At 47.6% G+C, this 19,192-nt stretch overlaps 1 protein-coding gene across 6 annotated transcripts in view; it reads right to left on the bottom strand.

The window, feature by feature from the left end:
• The window catches only part of OXR1 (oxidation resistance 1), a 3,084,878-nt gene that overhangs the window by 100,346 nt on the left and 2,965,340 nt on the right, over window positions 1–19,192 (bottom strand). For all 6 annotated transcript variants that reach the window (XM_069621494.1, XM_069621497.1, XM_069621492.1 and 3 more), the window contains one exon: window positions 6,497–6,570. In XM_069621494.1, the coding sequence (XP_069477595.1) occupies window positions 6,497–6,570 (74 nt within the window). The remainder of the gene's footprint in view (window positions 1–6,496; window positions 6,571–19,192) is intronic.

The following is a 19,192-nucleotide window of genomic DNA, read 5'->3' as shown; positions in this document are numbered from 1 at the left end:
TGCGGAAGGGTGACCATCTGGAACTTCTGTGCCTTGATGTACTTGTTCAGTCGTCGCAGGTCCAGGATGGGTCGCCATCCTCCTGTCTTCTTTTTCATGAGGAAGTACCTTGAGTATACTCCGGAGCCCCGGAGCCTCTTCGGGACAAGCTCGATGGCACCTTTCTTGAGCATCGCCCTTACCTCCAACAGCAGTTGAGGGACGCGATTTTCCTTCCTGACCACGGGTGGTATGCGGGGGCACTTTTTTTGAAATTCAAGGGCGTGCCCCTGGGCCAGGGCGTCCAGCACCCACCGGTCAGTGGAGATGGACTCCCACACGCTGATGAACTTCGCCAGCCGGCCTCCCACCGGGGTGCTACGATGGGGGCCCGACGCCATGGTCGGTTCAATCTTGCTTGGAGGACGCCTTGCCGACTTGGGCTCCCTGGCGACGACGGCAGGGTCCACCCGACTTGCCTCGTCCTCTATAGGCTTCCTGCGACGAGGAGCGGGCCGCTTGGCGGTACGTAGAGGAGCCACCGCCGAATCCCTTGGAAGCACCCTGCTTGCCTCCGGAGATCCAAAAGAACAGCCTTCATTGCCGGAGATCGCCAAGGGCCTTAGCGGTCTCTATGTCTGCCTTGATGGCTTGGAGGGACTCATCCACTGTTTTCCCAAACAGGTTGTTCCTATCGAACGGCATGTCCAAAACCTTGGCCTGTACGTCCTGGCGGAAATCCGTCGCCTTGAGCCACCCTCGTTGTCTAAGGCAAACGCTGTTGCCTATCTGGCGGAAACCGGTGTCGGCAATGTCTGTTGCCACCGTTATGGCGTGGTCCGACGCCACCTCGCTTTCTTGCAAGATCTCCAGGGCCTCGGCCCTCTTGTCGTCCGGTAGGAAGTCCAACAGGGGGGCGATCCGGTACCATAACTCCCTGTCGTAGCAGGCCACGATCGCGAGGGCTTTGGCCGCCTTAATCGTTGTTGCCGCAGACGAGATAACTCGTCCCATTGCGTCCAGCTTCTTTTCTTCGCCGTCCGGCGGAGAAGTTGACGTCGAGGCCGATGCCCCTCCCCCGCTTTCTTCTTGGCCGCCGCTGAGATGACAGGACCGAGTCAGGGGTCGATTGTGCCCTAAGGCACAAAGGGGCCGCGTCGGGGACCCGGTACTTCTTCTCGTACCGATCCCCCTTGGCAGGCGTCGTAGACAGGTTCTTGAGAAGGGTGAGACCCTCGTCCCAGATGTCATCCAGCAGAGGCACAGCGAGGACCGTCTTCCTCTTGGCCTCACGCCGTTGGTAAAGGAAACCTTCCTTCTTCTCTTCGGGGCAGAGCTGAAAAAAGCTTGGATGCCCTAGCGATCACTGCATGGAAAGATCCGATCTCGTCAAGCGGGGAGGCCCGGGCTGGAGGCAATGGGAGCACCGTCCCGTCATCACTGCCGTCGTCGTCGGTACCAGTCGTGGCCGTGTTCGTTCCTGTGTCATCTCCAGGGACGGGGGACGTGGGCAAAGGTTGAGTAGGCCGCGAGGGCTGAAAAGGCGGGGCTGGATGGGTCCGTCTTCTCTTGTTTGGGGGACTTCCCGACGGGCCTGGCTCTGGCTCCTCTGTCGGGCCTGGTTCCGGCTCCTCCGTCGGTGATAGGGGCAATCTCGTCCTTATCTCCGAACATAATGATTGTATTGCCAACAAAATGGCCACAGAGTTGTCCTGCGGCTCCAGAAGCGACGGGTGACTAGGACCCTCGCCGGTGCCGCCGTCGCTCTCGTCGTCCTCTTCGTCGGGATACCTACCGTGGGACCGGGCCTCTTCGACGCCCTCGTCGAAGCACTCTAAGACGTCAACCAGTTCCTCCTCGGAGGCTGTGTCCGTGTCCACAATGGCCACCGCGCCCCCCCCTCTTTTTCCACCGGGGTCTTCACAGGGGTCTTCTCGATGGGCCTGAAAGAGGCTTCTCTCCGCAGAGGCAGGGAGACTCTGGGCGCCGAGGTCGCCTCCACTGGTGTAGCCTCCACAGGCTGCGCCAGGGCCGCCGCAACTTCCTCGATAGAGGCCTTGGCCGGGTGAATTAAGGCCTTTACCACCTTCTGTGGGCCTGTGGCCTTCACCTTGGGGGGAAGGGTCACCGCCTCACTCCCCCTTGGCTGGATCCTTCGAGCTCGACCGGGGCCTCTCCAGAACCTTCGCCGGGTTCTCTGCCTTCCTCTTCCCTGAGCCAGAGTGTTGACTCATGGTTGATGGCGCTGGAGAGGATGCGCCATGCCTGGCAGCTGAGGAGCCCGACCGTTCAGCGCGCCCGGTTCCCGCGGACTCACAGTGCTTTGCTCTTCTTCTTCTTCTTCTTCTTCTTCCCTCCTGACAGGCTCTTTCCTTCTAGCCAGTTGGAGAGACAAAGGTGTCGGTCCTTGATGGTCCGTTCCGACATGTTCCTGCAAAACGCACAGTCCTTCTCCACGTGAGTTTTGTCCTCACACATTCTGCAGCTGGCATCCAGGGCAAACCCTGAACAGCTTTCCGGGCGTCGAGCTTCCTTTCTCCTGGGCCATGTCCGGGTAGGCCGCAGAAACTCCTGGACTCCTCCAAGAAGCGTAACTCGACGAAATCTTCACCCTTGAGGGGCGTAGAAAAATCCAAAACGGATCCCCGTTAATCAGATATAGAGACGGTGGAGCTTGAGGCTCTCTTTGACCGAAAAATGAGAAAATCTCTGAAAAAAGCGTGAAAACACAGCAAAAGCTCGAGAGCTAAACACGAGGACACCCAACACTTGAGCGTGCGGTAAAAATCTGAGAATGGCTACCAGAGGCGGGGCTTACGGAGAGGGCAGTCATTGGCTGGGGGCAGTATGACCCAGAGACCAGTGATTGGTTACTACTGAGAAAGACAGATCAGAAACAAAACTGATACTGATTTTTTCTTTACCGAGGATTCCCGGCCTGACGACGGGGAATATTCATGAGCATGTGAATCCATGCCAGACCCCATGCTGGAGAAACATTGTTTTCAGATGATACTTGAAAAACTATATGGAAGAAAGCAAAAGAGGCATCATTTAGTTTTAAACTATTACCTAGGTTGTATTTAACACCGGATAGAGTTGGACACATGAAAAGTGGAGTTGGTAATCTGTTGGTGAAGCCGTGGTGGGGGTGATGCATATCTTCATGTGTTGGCAGTGCACCAACAGGATCCCCAAACAACGCTTACAGGAATATAGTTAATACTATAAACTTAATTACTGGTTCCACCATACCCTGCATGCCTGAAGCTGGTCTATTGGGGACTATAAAGCAATGTTTTCACGTGAATAAAATCTACTCAAAATTTGAGCCAATGTTTCTTGTAGCAAGAACTGCAATTGCATCGTTTTGGAAATCAAACTTTATGCCGATTTTGGGGGACTGGATGGGCAAAATGTAGACTTCCCCAATATGTGAGAAAATTACATGAGAAAATTAAAAGCATCATTTATGACAATTTAACAGTCTTTTTTTGCTAAATGGAGCAGCTTTTTTGAACTACGTTAGGTTATGGAATAAGGACCACACAAGCCAAACCCGACTCTGAGCCCTGCGCCTGCTAGATGGTTTTTGATTTAATCTCCCTCTGAATATTTTTCTGGCTTTCTTTGTCTTTCCTTTAGCAGAAGGCATTGGTAGATCAATATAAGTTGGGCACACAACAAGGATAGATGTGGATTTTGTATTAGAAATGAGGTGGGTTTTAAACTAGCTAATTATGTGTTTTGTACATTATGTTTGAATTATATTGTAGTTTATAGTATTCACATTTTGTCGGGGTGGGAGATTGGGTTCATTCCCGTTATTGACTTGGATTTCACTGTAGGCATCTGTGCCGGTTGACTGCCTGTTTCCTTTCCTTGTAACATTTACTATAATGGCATTTATTATTTTCAACATTTTTTAAAGACTTAATAAAAATATTTGATTACAATAAAAGGCAGTCTTACAAAGAAAACAATGTTGGGGGCGAACCAGGAATGCCCAGATGAGATGGGGTCCAATATCCTTGGTCGACCACAGCTTCACACACCAAAGCAGGACTCCCAGGTGGTAAAAATGAACAGTGGTTAAATGGGCCACAAAACTGCCCCATCAGGAGAAACTTGGCCCAGCCGACAAGGAGGACCATTGGGCGGGCACGGAAGGCCCCTGAATGACGCACAGCAGCTGAAAATTAGAACCAGAGCTAAGCCTAGGACACAACCAGCCAGTATAGAAATAAAAATGCAGCAACGAGCCAACAATGGTAAAACAAACTCCAGAAGGTAGATAAATGTGCTTCTTCTGTAAATTTCATAAATTAGTGGAAATGTCTACCTATTTATTTCACCCAGAGAGGCGTCCCTAGGTCATCTCACGAACCACAGAAGGACTTTAAAAAAATGTTTTGCTAGCCAGGCAATCAGCTGGCCCATCCACAGAAAGTATGATGGCCTGCTCAAGGTCAGGAACTGGTCTTGAACAGTTTAAACCACTATAGAGGGTGCATGGCTGGGCTCAGCCAGATTAAATGCGCACAAAAGACAATTTAGGGCTGCTTCCTGGTTTCACTGAACAAAAGAAGCCCAAGAAACAAAATGACGGAGGAAAGAACTCGCAAAACAAATTTGTATATACCAATGGCCACAATAAAGGATGGATGGAGTAGATTTGATAGAAAAAAAAATTACCTAATTTAGAAGTGACCGAATCTATTTAACTGAAAATCAAAATAAACTTTTAAAACATTTTTCTTTTTCTTTTAATGCAGCGGGAGCCCCCCCCCCCACACCCTCTCCCAACCCTAACTTTTACCCTTACCCCACAACCCACCTATTATGCATTACACATATGCCACATTACCTACCATTTTCGGTCAAATAGATTTGGTCACTTCTCCTTAGGTAAAATTGCATTTGGTATCGACATTGGACTACCAGTGCAGTAAATCGGCTTGTGCCCCTTGTAAAACCAAGCTGCCACCAGCCTACTTCCCATCATCATTGGTCAAAAATGGGATGCTCAAAAAGCACCCCTAGTACAGCAGCCTCATAGGCTGACAAGGACAATATTCATTAAAGCGATGGCAGTGGCATAGGGACCTTAGTAGAAGTCCCTATGACAACATAAAAGGTCAAAGAGCCGAAACAAAGGGAAAAAACAAAATATCAGAGGACCCTAGAAATATCAACATAACCCCCACGAATTGAACTCTGACCCAATACCTGCACTTTATTACCAAGAGCGGATTAGGGGAACTTCTGAAGGATCCCCTAATTATCACCCTTAGGGGTCCTATCATAGAGCTGGTGGCTTCATTCTGGCCCCCACAGATAACCAGTCTCCTTCTAAGGCCAAGTGACTGTCGCACAATGTATGATGATGGCCATGGTGGGACCAAAGCTGGGTGTGAGCCATGCTCCCATTAACCATGGTATGTCCACCGAGGTGTTGACAAAGTAATTGTAAAGTTCATTTGGGTCGCTTAATTGTACATGAAATACGAGATATGAGGCAACATAAAGATCTATTTATTTAGGAGGTCTAGAGGATGAAGATTACCACTATGATCTTAAAGCAGGGTGGTATTTGCCCAATATAAGGGACTGGACAATAGATGACAGATGAAACATGGTAGAGGGTTGTAATGATTTGAAGGGAGAATATATATATATTTTTGACACCGGAGGCACTGGAAGCGTTCACTGAGCTGCAATAGAGACTGGAGAGTAGAAGGAGGAGGAACTGGAAGCAAGAGTAACAAGATGTCTTAATATGGATATGATATGAGAAGAAAGTAGCAAAGTCATCTGTGGTAGTTTTGGGAATGTTTTGCCATTGATATGTACGGTGGTATTCAAGGGTCCTGATAAATGCCCAGAGGTAAATGCGGGGAGGAAATGCGTGCAGGAAAGTAGGCTAAGTGTTATTAAAAACTTAATATGGGCACTATTCTGTTTGCCATTATACTGGCATGCATTTACAAAACAGTGGGCAGAAAACAGGGTGGAGGAGATGCGATGAAGGTGGCGACTTTCTGGAGTGGGAAGTAGAAATAACAGGAAGTTATCTTGAGTATTGTTTAAATGGGTGCATCAATCAGTGAAGTGAACACTGGTGTAGGTAGAGAAGGCATACAGCGATGGGTGGACATCTAGGTCTGGAGGGCTGCTTTTGGTGACAAATTAAGTTTAGATATCGGATTTGGGGGTGAGGGTAGTGCCAAAAAAACGGATACATCTTTATGGTCATGTGAATGTTGGATTGGTGAGACGAAGATATCTTGACTGTGTTGGGAAGATGTTGGGGTTAAAGGGGTTCCATGGGAGTGAATAGATAAGAAATCAGTGTTAGAAAGTTCATCAGTGAAGCATGGCGGAACAACCAGGACTTGGTGTCTAGGGTGAACTCAAAGAAAAAGAGGACTGGAGATTTTCTTTTAAGGCAACAGCATCAAATGTCAAGTATTAAAAAATATGTTATTGAAGTAGCATGTTCAAATCAAAGACTTACCCCCCACCACCGAAAGCGAGGGCATCCATGTCTCCTTTTATGAAAAACATATTGTCTCCCGTCCATTTAAAAATCTGAAAATCAAACAAAGGTATCACGTCTATTAATACATTCCCCACTATTTTAAGATTAACCATACAATAAAGTTCTGGTTCAATAATGTTAGCAGAATAAAATAAGCTCTGACTTGTAAAATGCAAACATGCACATTACAATACTTGCTCAGTTTCAGGAACACAAACGAATTTATGATCACAATTTCTGGAAAATAAAAATTAAGTAACTGATCTTCATGATGTATGTTAACAATTCTTGTATCGTGTAAGGGTTACAACTCTTTGAATCCTCCTACTAATACAGGGCTATTCTTCAGTATATGATACATATTTATTTTAGTGTTCACATTACAACCACTCCATTATTCAAACATTTTACCATGATTCACTCACCCCATCATACATTTCGGCAAGCATGTATGGAAATACTGTAAACTAGGGTGAAACTGAATCACACAAATTTTCATGGTGTTCAGGGTTCACTAAACATCTTAAATGCATTAGAGATGTGGGCACGATGACTCATCGGCTATAAAAGGCCCCTGCTCTTCAACACTTTTCAGCAGTATTTAGAAAGCTTGAAGAGAGGGAGGTGGGTGGTGGATGTTTTTGTTATAGATCATATTTTGAGGAGACAAGGTGTGGTTATTTTTTATAATTAGCATTTTAGACAGTGCTTAGAAACCAGTATGGACACCTTTGCCCGACTCACTGCTGGATTGTCCCAGAGATTCTTTCAAGAGCCTTCTTCTTAGCCAGATCATAAGGAGTGTTCATGCACATAGCAATATGCCAAGATATTCTGTTTGTTAAAAGCCTTACCATTCCAAGGACCAGTAAAGTCGCTTCCCAATCTGCACTTTATTTTATTTTGATGTTTTACATTTATACTGCGCCGAAGCCCGCAGGCATTAGGGGGCATACATTTAGACAGGGGAAAAACATACTGGGCGACAGGAAAGCTAGGTACTTATTAGTTAACCTTGGGGAACTACAGTAGCTATTTAAATATGGCTGTCTTCATGGCCTTCCCGAAAGCCAGATAGTTACCCTCTAATCCGACAGCATTCGGTAGTCCATTCCATGCTTGGGCTGCTTTTACCGGGAAAGATCTCTCTAGCCCATTTGTACATTTGAAGTTTGAGCAGACGATCTGAGCCCTAGATTCAGATCTCAACGATCGGCCAGGTGTGTAAGGGGAGATAAGATCTTTCAAATAGGCTACAGATTGCCCATGGATAAATCGATGGACCATGGTCATGGCCATAAACGTAACCCGTTCCTTAACTACCAGCCGATGTAGGGCTCTTCTGTCTGACGTTATATGCTCCCTTTTAGTTCTCCTAATGATTCTCACTGCGCTGTTCTGAATGATCTGACATCTTGCGATGCAACCCTTGTTAGCTCCTAACATTAGTGCATTTCGATAATGCAGCCTGGATAGGATGGTGATGGTGGCCCTGGCAATAATGGCGCAGTTCTTTTCATTCACAAATGGTCTTATGTGATTGAGCAGATGTAAACAGTATTGGCAACTTTTGCTTAAGTTGCAAACGTGAGACTCTGCATTTAGTGATGCCTCAAATGTGATGCCCAGCGTCTTCACCTTTTCTTGGACCTTGACGGTGGCATCCTTGATCTGCAAAGTCTCGTATTCATGTCCTAATTTGGCACATGCCTGCAGTGAGCCAAAAATCAGTAACTGTTTTTTCCCATTCAAACACATCCATTTGGATGTCATCCAGGCTTCTATTGTGTTGTAAACTGTCTCGAGGTTACAGGCATCTGTCTTGCAGTTACCACTGAGTTCTATCAACAGCGGAGTATCATCAGTGTAATTCGTAAAGAACACTCTAGTGTCTTCGAGGACTATACAGAGTAGTCTAAGATAAAGATTAAAAAAAGTAGGGGGGACAGACTAGCCCCCTGTGGTACTCCACAATTAATGGGCGTCAAAGCCGAGAAGGCATTGCCCCAGTGAATTTATGATCTTCGATTGGCAAAAAAGACGAGTACCCATCTGATTGCCGAAGAACATCCGTCCATGTGCTCCAAAAACCAGAGATATCGTTCATGGTCTAGCAAATCAAAGGCTGTGGACAGGTCCAGTAGCACCAGCATGCCTGACCTGCCCTTGTCCTTAATGCTGAGCATTTGGGTCTGGAGATCAACAATAGCCGTTTCCGTGCTGTGGTCCGGCCTGAATCCCGATTGTTGCCTGTGCAATATGTTATTGCAACTGCAGCTTAGCCGCTTTATCTAGAATCTTCAATAGAAAGTGGCAGTTGGTCCCAAGTTACTGGGATCTCTGTGGTCTAAGCCTGGTTTCTTTCACTAACAGGGTAACTGACAATTTTAATAGATTCTGGTACGTGGCTATCACGAAAATATACATTAACAAGACGTGTAAGGAAGGGTATGAAGATATCTCTATGTTCTAAAATAATCCAAGGAGGTAATATATTCTCTGCACAGGACGTTGGTCTCATGGTGAATAAGAAAGACCTCATGTCCAATGTTGTAATAGTTGAGAAATCAAATCTTTCTGCCTCACCCTGCTCTTGCTGGTCTATCCCGAGATTTGTTGGGGGGTATGTGGGGAGGGGAGGAGTCAATGGGACACGAGTGGTTTGATTGTTTCTCTTGCCTTCAAGATCTTAGCATTGAAGGCCTCCTGTACTTTTAGGCAGTCGTCCTCGGAGGGTTGGGCCGGGGGAGATAGTGCTTTGGGTTTTTCTATGGATCTCAGAATTTCAAAGAGCTTACTTGTGGAGTTTGATGCTCTGTTTATTTGCTTGTTATAGAAGCTTTTCTTGAACTCTATGATGTTTTGTTTATACTGTGATTCTGCTTCATTCCACTTGTTCTTATTCTCAGTGGTTGGCTGTTTTACCCACCTTAGATCTAACTTTCACTTCTCTCTTTTTAGGCTGATCAGTAGGATAGTGAAACATTTCTGATGCTTTGTATTAGCCCAGACTAGTTTCCACCTGGTAGGAGCTACCCGCTCAACCAGTTCTTGAAACAATGTGTTGTGTGCCGAACCAGGAGTCAGTATCTGTTGTTTGTACCATTACCTCATTTGCGCAATGAGCTAACTCTACCGTGGGCATTTTGTTGAAATTCCTATTAAGGATCCTTTTGTGCTCATTCCTAACTTTGGCCATTGGCCCCTGGGTTGTTATTGAGAAATCCACCCTGTGATGATCTGACCAGATACATGGTATGGTCCCATCAATTTTGACTTCAAGGCTGCATGACACTACCCAGTCCAACTGGTTGTCCTTTGGTGCATTGGGTCGTTATTGCATACCTTAAAGTCTATATCGTTAAGTGCTTTTTCTAGTTCCAAAGTCTCTTTGGCAGCAGGGCCACCCCTCCATTGATTTAGGTCTCCAACAAATAGAGTGGCCGTATTGGTTTCCTTGAGACTACGCAACAGCTGGGTTATTTCTTCATTAAAGTCTACCATAGGTGAAGGCGGTCCATATATCACTATGAGATTGATACAGCTGTTTTTTGTAGGTGTTAGTTTTAGGTGGAGATTTTACACCCCTGCCAGCAACAGGGGGTCATATTATGAACATATTAAAATCGTTTCTAGCTATAATCGCCACTCCACCCACCGGCCCTTGCTCCCTGTTCGTGAAAAACATGGAGTAGCCCTCTGGGACCGCCATTTCTAACTTGGGGCCACTGGAGTCACGTATCCATGTTTCCATGAGGCAGTGTATGTCCAGGTGGTTATCTATAATTAGGTCATGTATGTTTCGAGCATGGTTCTTCAGGGACCTAGTGTTAAGCAAACACATTTTTATTTCCTTGAGTAGGCCTGGAGCCTGGGGAGCCATGACATATATCGTTGTTTGTATGGTGCTGACTACTTTCGGTTGCCCTGCTCTGGTGGGATTGATTACTTCCCGTATCTGATGGACTTTAGGGTTGTTCAGCCTTATCTCTGGTCTCTGAAAAGCTCCAAGTGCCTTAGCTTCCTCGTGGCGCCAGTTCGGTAATGGTTGTAACTAACTCTGTGGGTCGAGGCAGTGGGTCACATGACTTGTAACTTGCAGCACATGGTCTGCCCTTCTCAGACTGCCTGTACCTGCCGCTTCACTATCGCCACATTCTGTACACGCTGCACTTCCAGTAACACTCATTTCTTTCATATACCCCATGACTCACCTCAAATGAGAATAGTTTTTTAAATTTAAGCGATAGGCGGTAAGTGACAGATTTATGCGGCTCCTGGCGTCGATGACGGCGAGGACCGGGTTGTCCCTGAAGCGCCCAACGTTTTTGGATAAAGCCACGCAGGGAGCCTGGGAGATGTATTTTCCCAAGGTACAACACATACTGCTCGTGTCCTTGTGACACGTAAATATGAAAACTAATGCGAGTGCTTTTTCTCACTGCCTGTGCAAATATAGTTCAAAGGTATGGACGGCACCCGATCCAACATGAAAGCAGACACTCAGTCCAGCCCAACAATCGAGCGCAATGAGACCACGAGGATCTCGTAATTTAATTGTCACAATTCAAATAGTAAATGCTGACTTTCGGTGCTACAAAAACTGTAATCATGCAAACTAACACCCCGCGTTTCAGCTAGTGAGCGCTTTCTTCCATGGACTGGGACATACACAAACTGAAAACCGCTCTGATCAAGGATATGAAACCATTGCTCTGTTTTTTAAAGTACCTGTAGCGGGTAAGCAACAGTGGGACATTCATTTTCTTAAAGATGAAACTCAAAAGACCACTTTCAGAAGAAATAAATGCCTCACTCTTCGAGTCACATCTCTTTTGAAAATTCCAAAAAAGGAACGTCTGTCCACACAGAGCAATTGCAGGGATCAAAATTCATGTTTCATAAGAAGGGACTAAAATCAGCTTCTGGGTATGGTAAGGGTGCAGAGGGAGGAGACTGACACACAGGTGGAATGGTTGTTTGCATAAACTTTTATTATACCAGGAAATAAAGAGAAAACCTAGATTTCCCTAACTCCACGAGGGGTGCCCTGCCTCAACTAAAAGACTAATGTCTCTGACAGAATGTCTATGCAAATCAATAGTCCACCATCCTCTCCTAACTCTCCTCTACTTTCCTCCCCTTTCTTATCCCTCCCCAGCTCTAGGCCTCCCTTTCCCCCCTCCCCTTCCCTCCTACTCTTCTCTTCTCTTTCATGCATATAGCACCGGATGAGGTCTCTAGACAAGTACTCTCTATGAAAATCTCCTCCAAACAGGTTTTCCCCAGCTCCCTCAGAACTATTAAGGACAACATTGCCTCCCTTGCACCAGCCTTGGCAGAGTTCTGTAATCGCTCCTTCGCCACTTGCTCCTTCCCACTACCCCTCAAGCACTCCCTTGTGCATCCACGACCATCAGTCTGGCTTCAAAGCAGCCAGAGGCACGGAAACTACACTCCTGAACACCTGTGAAGACTTGCTCTCAAATCACGATTCCAACATTCCACCCGTTCTTATCCTTCTGTATCTTTCCTCTGTCTTCGACACAGTAAATCATGCCACCTTGACAAATGGGCTTCATGACACCCTTGGCATCACTGGGCTGGCCCTGGACTGGTTGACCTCATCCCTCTGTGACAGACCTTCCCAGGTTCAAAAGGGCTCTTTTCTCTCCCCTATCACATTCTCCACTTGCAGCGTCCCTCAAGGCTCTGTCCTCTTGCCGTGGCTCTTCAACATCTACCTTGCCCCTCTGGCCCACCTGATCTCCTCTTTCTCTCCTCACTTCCAGTATTATGCAGACGACACACAGCTCTCCTTCAAGCTTCCTTCTACTACCTCCCTTCCTCCCCGACTGTATGACTGCTATTCAGGCATAGTGTGCTGCCAATTATCTCTGCCTTAATGCCAGTAAGACAGATTCTTCTAATTGGGACCCCAGCTCCCTTCTTCCCCCTCCCACCCTATGACCACCCTCCATGGCTCCCCTACGCTCAGCCTCTTGTGAGGCAAAATATATTGGTGTCATCTTTGACTCCCCACTCTCCTTCTCTCCTCACATCGCAGACCTTGCCAAGAAGGCCCACTATAAGCTGCACCACCTCGGAGGCATTCTCCCTTTCCTCACCTTCCCCAGAAACTCAATGTCTCCAGAGCCTTGGTCCTCTCTAGGCTGGACTACTGAAACAGCCTCTTCCTCAATCTTCCTTTATCCTCCCTTTGCCCCCTTCAACTAATCCAGAATAGGACTGCTAGATTTATCCTTGGCCTCAAGCCCAGGGACCGCATCTCTCCAGCCCTAAAATGTCTCCACTGACGCCCAGTTGCTGCTAGGATCAACACAAGGCTTTCTTGGGCCTGGAACCCCCCTACATCCAACTAGCCATAAATACCTCCCCGCTAGAGATCTTCGGTCTTCTAGCTCCAACTCTCTGCAGATCCGACGTGTCTCTAAGCAGAAAGTGGGGGGGGGGGGTAGAACTCTGTCCTCTGCAGGAGCCTCCCTCTGGAAAGGTCTCCCTGCCCTCTCAGGATCGAGCCAGATCTCCTTAAGTTTCCGGAAGCTCAACAAGACCCTTATTTTCTCTTCTTCCTTCCCTCCCTCCCTCCCTCCCCCACTCCCCTGCCAACACCCCTGTCAACACCCCTGTCTGCCGCAGTGACAGGCTGCCTGGTCCCCTCTGAGTTCTACTTGCCACCAGGCACCCCCCCACCTATTCCCCCCCCTCCTCGCATTTAGCATGTGGACCCTCACCCCCTGGCACTTGCCCTCCCGGCCTTCCCCTTAGCACTAGCTTAGACCCTGTTGGGGGAGAGGTGGTCTTTTCCGCCCCCTTATCATTCCCGCACTTGGTACCTCTCACACATACTAAAGGGGAGAGAGGCCCCCCCTCTCTCCTGCGTGTGATCTGTACTAATCAACCTCTAACCACTAACAAAAGACAAATGCGTAATCAAGCCTTATTGAAGCTCAGAGACTCAATTTTTAACACACTACATGCCATCTTTTACTAGGCCTGAAAATTATCTCTAAAACCCTGCCTCTCCCCTGCCCAGTGGCTCTCACAGACAGCCCAGGCCACCTCTGCCTCCTGCCAATTCCGCACAAACCCTGTTACAGAAGTCCAGCTATTCATTGTTGCAACATTTAGTATCGCCCGGGGAAGATGAGCTCACTGCCCTGTGTGAAACCGGAGCAGGCCTCAGCCCAAGAACGCATCCATCTGCACTAACCTGCCTGTGCTCTCTCGACCCCCACCCCACCAAGCCACAGTCCACTGGGCCCATGCTCCTCTGTTCTTTGATACAGATACACATCTGACCCCTTGCAGTGACCAAATGAGGATCCCCACCATAGCACTAATCCCCCACACCAATATATCCTCTATAAAAAATAACCCATGTCCATCTGTATCATGAGGCATCAGGTAGATCAAAACCCCCAAGGAGGGCACCTGGGTCTTGAGCATTGTGTTTTATGATTGTTTGGGTGCAGAGGGTAGAATGTCCATATAACCTGTCAGTGAACTTTGAAAGCGCCCCCAATCATGCCAAACTTGTATGCTTGCCATTTGTCTGATGCCCCCAGATCTTGTTGTCATAGTTTTGAATTACAGCACTCCACTGACCTGACCTTCACTCTGCGGAAATGAGCCCAGCTGACCCACGTGCCGCGGGATCGACACCCCAGCAGCAACCAATCGAACGTGGTCACCCCATATGGATACATAATGTATCATTGTGCCTCACCAATTGTATTGCAGAGTTGTATACCTATAGTATGATGTCACTAGTGACGCGGTTTTGACTTATGTGCTGCCCCGTGTAATGTTTAGCAGAGCGCTCTCCGGGCTGCAGAGTTCTCTGCATGCAAAACTTATCTTATAGAAACCTGTTTCCCTTGCAATCCATCTCCTGATCTCATTCCCTAGCGGGGTGTGTCTATTATTTGGTCCTTTTTGTATGTGTGTTGGGGAGTGGGAGCCTTCACCCCCCAGCCCCCTCCACCTCCCACCTTTTTTACTTGCACTCTCATCTTTACACTGCACTTCCCTTTCCCACCCTAGCACTCCGCATTTTGTGCAGATCAGCACTCCAACCCACCCCCCTCCAGACCCTGTGTCTCCCTTGCAACTTCTTGTTACTGCACTTGCACAATCTGAATGTCACAAGGCCTAGTAGGACCGTTATTGTTATCTTTCTCCCTTGTTCCCCCCCTTTTTTGTCTTGTGGTGCCTTGAAACATCATTTGTTGTATAGGCACCTTCCAAATATCCCATAAATAAAATGAATAAACCCTGCTTTTGTCCCTTACACTAAATACTAAACAAAAAAGGTAGTGGATATCCTTGGTCCAGAAGAATGACTCCCTTCGTCTGGACAACGGATCACTGTTCCAACTGTTAGGTGGAATCATTACCTGGGAGAATGACTGTGATGCTGGAAATGCATCAGCGGGACAGGGCCTCTGAATCCTTGTCCTTTATTGCCTTATCATGTATGTTCTGACTTGTTTCTGTGCAGGAGTTCATGTGGGACTCTTGTAGGTGTAGCTCTTCCTGTATTTGGTTTGGTGAACAGACCCTTGGGATACCCTTATGGCACCTATGGGTGGGAGTACGACCCTGTACTCCTAATGCATATTTTTTTTAATTGACAGGTGCCCTGAGCATCCTCCATTTTGGGATGCCCAGGCCCTGTCATTGGAATCAGTGGATTCCTGATAGGAGACAAGATGGCCCCTGTGGCCTCTTGCCTTCGGTTACCTGTTACCTTACTTTTCCCGAAGTCCCGGGACGCCCTGACTCTGTCCCTTCCCCCTGACTGGCTGTTGGGTGGAAGTTCCATATATGGTGTTGTGGGGAAGTGTAGGCCAGACTGGCTGGAGCCTTCCCAATGACTGTATGTTGTGGGTATTCCTGTGGGGAGGGACCTGGGTGAATGTAGTGTGTGACAAATACACATTATGTGTTATGGGTGTCTAGTATCTGGTGTTTCACACAATGACTGAGACAGCTGTTCCCAAAACTGGTATGAATGCAGTATCTAGTGCTGAATGGCAGATCACTTTTCCGAATTCACATTCTGTGTTGTGAGTGTCTGGATGGAGAAGAATGGCCTGAATGCATGGTGCGCCTGATTGGCTGACTGAATACCTGAATGCCCTTCTGAGTGATTGGTTGTCTGAGTGTGACCCTGCAGAGTGAATGGGAGATCAACAGTATATCTGGGGGCCTCTCACTGCTATAAATCGTTCAGAAGCTGAAGTAGAAACTGACCTTGAAACGGAAGCTTAACTTAACTGCTGCTACTTTCCTTCGCTAATCTGAAAGCTGCTGTGCTTCAAGGAACTGATCCAAGAGAGAACCTGGCTAGGAGACCTCTCCCCGAGCTACGAGGGACCATTGTGCACCAGCTGATCTTTGCCAAACCTTCCTGGTAGACAGACTTACGAAAGGCTGCCGACCGGAGAAGGGGACCCCCAAGGAAAACGAAGACAAGCACCGGACAGCCATCCATCACTGTTGACGACCGCCGTCGCCGACCGAAGCCGCAGGGCTCACTTTGCCTAAGAACATTGAAACAAGGACTCCCTTGCTCATCCTCGTCGACCACTTTCGTCCTGCCGGAGGAAGTGAAGGTCGTCGATGACCGAGGAGAATCCGCCGGTGGGTTTCCTGCCACACGAAGACCGCAGACGCCGGACTCCTCAACGCCCTTGCTGGGTTCTTGAGTAACTTTTTGCAGATACGAACACATGTCGGCGAGGTGCCCTGCACGCCTCAGCTTGCAGGATGTTTTTGACCGATCGTCAACGAGCACCACAAGAACCGAAGCTGCTGCCACGATGACAGTGTTCACCCTTTTCTTCACTGAATCTCGGCAACCCATGGCACCTGCCTGAAAGGGAGTGTGTTCAAGAAGGGCCTGTCGACGACTCACTGAAGAACTGTACGAATCCAGGTACTTTGGGGCAGTAGAACTTTGATAGAAGGAGATAAGACACAAATAGACAATACATGGACTGGGCTTGTAGCGCATCTTCATTTACAGTTTGTCCAGGTGGGGGGACCCTCATACAGAACTGTGTCTAGGTATCAGGGCCAGTATTCTGGCAATTGTCTAACCAACTTGTCTTCCTCCCAAGTCTATGGTTGATATAGTTTTGCTGTGTTGATTCGTATGCTATTTGAACTGAGTACAGTTGATGCATTTTAATGGAATCAAAGTAATTGTGGTACCACGTAGAACTGTATATGGGAGGAATGCCATAAAACCCTACCTCACCGCACCCAATTGCCTCTCCATCGCCAGAGCTACGGTAGGAGCCAGACTGGACTACTGTAATGCCCTCTTAGCTGGCACGTCAACCAAAAACCTAAACAGGCTCCAAATAGTGCAAAATAACGCCCTCCGCGCTGTACAGCACATCCCTAAATTTGACCAGAACAAACGCACACTGGCTCCCAGTCAAGGAAATAATACATTTTAAAATACTCACACTCACACACAAATCCATCAATCACACTGCACCTCCCTACTTTTCTGAAACCATAACCAAGAATGTGTCCCTCCGTCCGAAAAGAAGTCACCATGCTAACCAACTCCAAGTCCACACTATTAAAAGAGCCAAAGCCGGCGGCATTGGCTTCCCTCACATAGCACCTAAGCTCTGGAACGCTCTCCCCAACTCACTCAGAGCAAAACCCTTTTTGTACTCCTTTCGTAAATCTCTCAAAACCACACTAGTCACTTAACCCATACCCTTGTCTTCACCCTCCCCCAACTGTACCTTAATGATACATGTCTTTAATGCCAGTACTTGTAACCAAACTTGCTCCTGTAATGCAAACTATTCTGTAATGTAATTTGTCTTGTAATCACTCTGCCTTCCTCTGAAACCAGCTCGATGCGTTTATCTGTAATAGCGCCACGATGCCCATGGGCTGTTGTGCGCTTTAAAAATATGAATAAATAAATAAATATTTGCCATTGTAGAATTGTCAGAGCACAAAGTGTATTATCATGATTGTGTATATAACCTTGAACCTTATTTATATAAAGACTTTGTTTTAACTAACACAGTGTGTAGACATTCCTTTGTGGGGCCTTGGGGACTACACTGTACTTAAGAACCAGCCTGCATCACCACCTGAGAAGCTAGGCCTTGGTTGCTCGACCGTAGCTACCGTAATAGAGAATTTTGGCTGGGGTCTTCTGTGCCTCTCCTCTACCTACAGACACTCCCCACCCCCAGTCTTTACAATCACTCCCTTCCCCAGGCCTCAATCCCTTTTCAAGGCAAAAAAGTTGTAATGCCTAAAAACAACTAAGTTCTCTGTTCAAGTACACATGGTAAAGTTCCAGCTCAAACATCAACATTACTTATTGGCCATAGTTGTTTCTTCACTATTGGGTTCCTGGAGAATGTCTCCCTTTTCCAGGTATTTTGTTCTAAGATATCTTCCTTCACCCTGGGCAAACACACACACAAAAGGCAAAGTAAAGAATATCTCTTCTTGTCAGGTAAGGGAAATGGCTTCCTTTCCCAGGTTACAACAAAAAAGATAAAGTTCCACACAACCAGGGGGAATGACTCCCTTTCCCTGGTTTCAGTTACCAAGAGATTGACTCCCTTCTCCTGGTATCTTTGCACTTGTTAGCACAGTTCCAGATCACCAGGTGGAACTTTCGTTGCAAATGCACAGCTGTTGACCTTTCTTTTTTTGATTGGGCTCACTTGTTATATTTCTTTTTCAATTACTGTGACGAGCAAGATGACTTGTGCTGTGTGCAGATTTCAGGTCTGTGATCCTGACTTCTCTTTCTGTTCAGTGTGGCCCACTTGGTTCACTCTCCTGACAAGTGGGACCAGGAGGAAGATGCCTCACTTGATGGTTTGCGTCCTAGATCTCTGCTTCTGCCACTCCTTGGTTCAACCTTGATGACTCACTCTCCCCGCCAAGTACTGATGCAAGGGTGCTTTCTTGGTGGGTGTGAGTCTCCGAACCTTTGCTTCTCTCTTTATTAGGCGGAACTTCCTTGGAGTGCTGATGCAAGGGAGATGCCTTACTTCTCGTTGTGGGTCCCAGACCCCTCTCTGGTGGTCAGTTGTTTTCATGACGCCACTGGGCAGAGGAAGTGTTCATCTGATACAGAGACCTCTGCCGCCTCTCCTGTATCTTTATCTGGCCTCCCGATTGTCCTGTACCTGTTACTGGGGCTGGGTAGTTCTACAACCCTTCCTGGGATCGGTCGTCTGCACGGCAGCATCGCTGTTCCTTCTCCCTCGGCTGCTTGGGTCCGCGGTTCCCTTCTCTGCTCCCAGCTTCTTATGGCTGTGCCAACACACATTTCTTCAGGGAGGTTGTTGCTTGTGTGGCCTCCATGGCCGATTGCCTCTGTCCACCACTCGGCCTGGTTCTTCTTGCTCGTACACAATTTGAAACTCCCCAGCTTGTTGCGGGTTGAAGGAGAAGACAGCAAGTCCTCCTTCAGTTTCCTTATTTCGTAATCTCGACCCTGGTGCAAAGTCCACACCTGCACTGGAAGCTGCCAAGCCAATCTTTACTCCTCTTAGGGGCCACCTCATCCCAGTACTAGGGTCAGGCAAATCCCCAGGGCTCTTAAGGATCTTCTTTGTCCCAGTACCTTTAACTTCACAGATATTA

This window comes from Ambystoma mexicanum, chromosome 5q (assembly GCF_040938575.1).
Source record: "Ambystoma mexicanum isolate Mex_15411 chromosome 5q, UKY_AmexF1_1, whole genome shotgun sequence".
Classification (NCBI taxonomy): domain Eukaryota; kingdom Metazoa; phylum Chordata; class Amphibia; order Caudata; family Ambystomatidae; genus Ambystoma; species Ambystoma mexicanum.
This window is presented reverse-complemented; position numbering and strand designations above follow the sequence as displayed.